This window comes from Lepidochelys kempii, chromosome 4 (assembly GCF_965140265.1).
Source record: "Lepidochelys kempii isolate rLepKem1 chromosome 4, rLepKem1.hap2, whole genome shotgun sequence".
Classification (NCBI taxonomy): Eukaryota; Metazoa; Chordata; order Testudines; family Cheloniidae; genus Lepidochelys; species Lepidochelys kempii.
The window spans coordinates 71791154-71794245 of record NC_133259.1 but is presented as its reverse complement, the minus strand read 5'-3'; the positions used below and the strand labels follow the sequence as shown (position 1 = coordinate 71794245).

Below are 3092 nucleotides of genomic sequence, written 5' to 3'. Positions count from 1 at the left end.
GCACCGCATGAGCGGCCGGGGGCGCCCCGCGCCTGCCGCCCGGCGAGAGGGGAGCGCGCTGGCTCTGAGCGGGACTCTGCAGCGCCCTATGGGGAGCCGGCGGCCGGAGAGGCGCTGAGAAGAGGCGGGCGAGCGGCCGCGGCGAAGGGGGGGTTGAGGCAGCGGGCCGGGAGGGGGGAGGCTTGGTCCCGGGGCGGGGGTGGGGTGCGCTTGGGCTCGGGGATGAGTTTGGTGGGGGGCTTCCCCCACCACCCCGTGGTGCACCATGAGGGCTACCCCTTCGCCGCCGCCGCGGCCGCCGCCGCCGCCGCCAGCCGCTGCGGCCACGAAGAGAACCCCTACTTCCACGGCTGGCTCATCAGCAGCCACCCGGAGATGTCGCCCCCCGACTACAGCATGGCCCTGTCCTACAGCCCCGAGTACGCCAGCGGCGCGCCGGGCATCGACCACTCCCACTACGGCGGGGGGCCGCCGGGCAGCGGGCCGCCCGGGCTCGGGGGGCCGCGGCCGGTGAAGCGCCGGGGCACGGCAAACCGCAAGGAGAGGCGTAGGACTCAGAGCATCAACAGCGCCTTCGCCGAGCTGCGGGAGTGCATCCCCAACGTGCCCGCCGACACCAAGCTGTCCAAGATCAAAACCCTCCGCCTGGCCACCAGCTACATCGCCTACCTCATGGACCTGCTAGCCAAGGACGATCAGAACGGGGAGGCGGAGGCCTTCAAGGCAGAGATCAAGAAGACAGACGTGAAGGAGGAGAAGAGGAAGAAAGAGCTGGTCAGTACATCCACGGGGGGAGGCTGTTGCTGTTGTTTGCAAGGGATTACTCTGTGCTCGTCCTTTCTTCCGGCCGTGCTGGGCACATCTGGCTTGGGGAGAGGCTGCTAGGTCAGCCAGGCTCCATTCCAGATCCCACAGAATGTATCCCAAATGAAATACATCATGGTGTTACACAACACACACACGCCCCAATACACTAGCGCTGCATGTAGGGAAGTTGATGTAGGTAACGTATACTGTGTGCCTTGGTTAATGGAGATGAATGAATGTTTACGGGGTTTCTGTGTATGATATATGGTGTGTACACGTACGTGTACCTATAATCTGTATTAATGGATGTACCCATAATAATATGTGTTATCGCTGACAAAGAGAAGTGAAGACTCAATTCACTTCGGTGCAGGAGCTGTTCCAAGTGACCGGGGGGAGGGGGGTGATGTTAAAATGTACATGTATTTGGGGTGGGAAACTGGCATCTGCTATGTGATGAAATAGTTCAGAATTGATATAGCCTGCAGCAAAATCGGGTGTTGGGTCAGATTATAATAGTTAAACCATTCCTTGCAGCTGCACACAAATGTCTTAATCTTAAAATATGGTTTTGTATCCTTTATTTTTACATTAGCATCCCTTCAGTACCTACTCTGCTCCATTCCCCCCACAGTATTATTTGAATTACAGTTTCTAATAATAATTCTGTCCTGTACACAAGCAACCTTTCATAGCGCAGAAGCACCCTGCAATCTGTTCAGATAAAAGGAACTGCTCACAGGGAAGGCATGTACCACTTGAATTTAACTCCAGCACAGTTTTGACAAAATAATGCACAGCCCCACCGTTTCACTGTAAATTATTCTTGATTGTGATCTATGCTTTTGTTGTTGGGTTTTTGTTCTCTTTCCTTCTTTCAATTTAAGGCGAAGTAACTTTTTGTGTGGATGTTAACTGTCGGTGTAGGCCTGATGGTTTTCTCAGGCAAAATTCCCACTGGTTTCAATAGCTATTTGACCTCAGTAAACACGACAGGATCGGGCCTTATATGAATGGATGTTCACTTCTCATAATATATTCACAATGCTGTTATTTAGTGGAATGCTGACATTAGATAGAATGGTTATCATTGACCTACTTGTAATTCGGGTCTTCTTATAAATTACCGTTCCACTAAAACCTCAAGTGTGTCTGTATATCATATGATATATAAATGTAATTTATATTTGAAATAAAATATACACTCCTGAGATCTGACGGGGAGGGCCGCTTAACCCTGAAGAATGACTGGTGCTGTAGGTGGCTTTTTAAACCGAAGAAGCTTTGTTTACGTTTGGAAATGAGCCGCTCTTGCACTGAGGGTCTGCCACGAACGCGATCAGTGCAAAACAACAGCACGGTCTCTATTTTGCAAATAATGAAACATATAAATTGGTGTGGTGGTGTTGGTGTTTTAAAGTACCCGCAGCTTTCTACGAAAAGCACGTAAACAGGCGTTTGTTTGTCAAGCTTTCTAGCCGAAAGTTTGTCCTGTAGCTTGGAGGCCTCTGCAGGAGCCTGCATAGATCTTTGTAGATGTCTATCGCCAGCTTTAGATTTCCCTCTTCTGAGGGGGAAGAAGACAAGGAGTGGGTGGCGGAGGTTACCTAAGAGGTAAAGGAATATAATTTCTAAACTTCTGCTTTGTTTCTCTTTTTTTGCACGCTATCTTCCCAGAATGAAATATTGAAAAGCACAGTTAGCAGCAACGATAAGAAAACCAAAGGGAGGACTGGCTGGCCGCAACATGTCTGGGCTTTGGAGCTCAAGCAGTGAGCGCTGCAAGACTGAAGGACTCAAGGAAATCTCCTAGACTCATTAGAGAGATTTGATCTGAGGACTTTTTGTATTTGGAATCATCCAGTTTATTTATGTGCAATTTCTCCCCCACCCCCCAAAATGTGGATATTCGAAGAAAAGCATTCCATATTTTAATATGAAGAGGAAACTCCAGCTTGGTAAGGGGTAATGTCGTCTCAATTGTTTCGTGAATGTTACTTCTCTGTTTGTATAGAACACACGGGAAAAATAGAAAAGAAAGGGAGAAAAAGACTCCCTGGCATTAGTGTGTATGTGAAGTGTATCTTTAATACTTGGCCTTTTGGATATAAATATTCATGGGATTATAAAATTATATTTCAACAGAAACAGTTGCACCAATGTTTCAGTTGGCTTGGTATTTACTATGGTAATTTTGTTGTGGTCGTTCAGTATTTGAAAATGTTTTCAGCAGCTATTTGTTATGTGCACTTCCGTCGTTAAGGGCGAAAAAAGTGGAGTTTAAT

The 3092-nt window shown here is 48.7% G+C and overlaps 1 protein-coding gene across 1 annotated transcript; it reads left to right on the top strand.

The window, feature by feature from the left end:
* Positions 1 to 222: 222 nt before the first annotated feature.
* HAND2 (heart and neural crest derivatives expressed 2) lies at positions 223 to 2745 on the top strand. The gene is made up of 2 exons (XM_073340080.1): positions 223 to 774; positions 2485 to 2745. The coding sequence occupies exons 1-2, from the start codon at positions 223 to 225 to the stop codon at positions 2581 to 2583; spliced, it is 651 nt and encodes a 216-aa protein (XP_073196181.1). The 3' UTR covers positions 2584 to 2745.
* The last annotated feature ends 347 nt before the right edge of the window (positions 2746 to 3092 follow it).

Excerpts from the sequence above, each read along its gene's own strand:
- HAND2 (XM_073340080.1), top strand. The coding sequence starts at position 223 with ATGAGTTTGGTGGGGGGCTTCCCCCACCACCCCGTGGTGCACCATGAG. Across the intron at positions 775-2,484 it reads AGAAGAGGAAGAAAGAGCTG|AATGAAATATTGAAAAGCAC; the intron begins GTCAGTACATCC and ends CTATCTTCCCAG.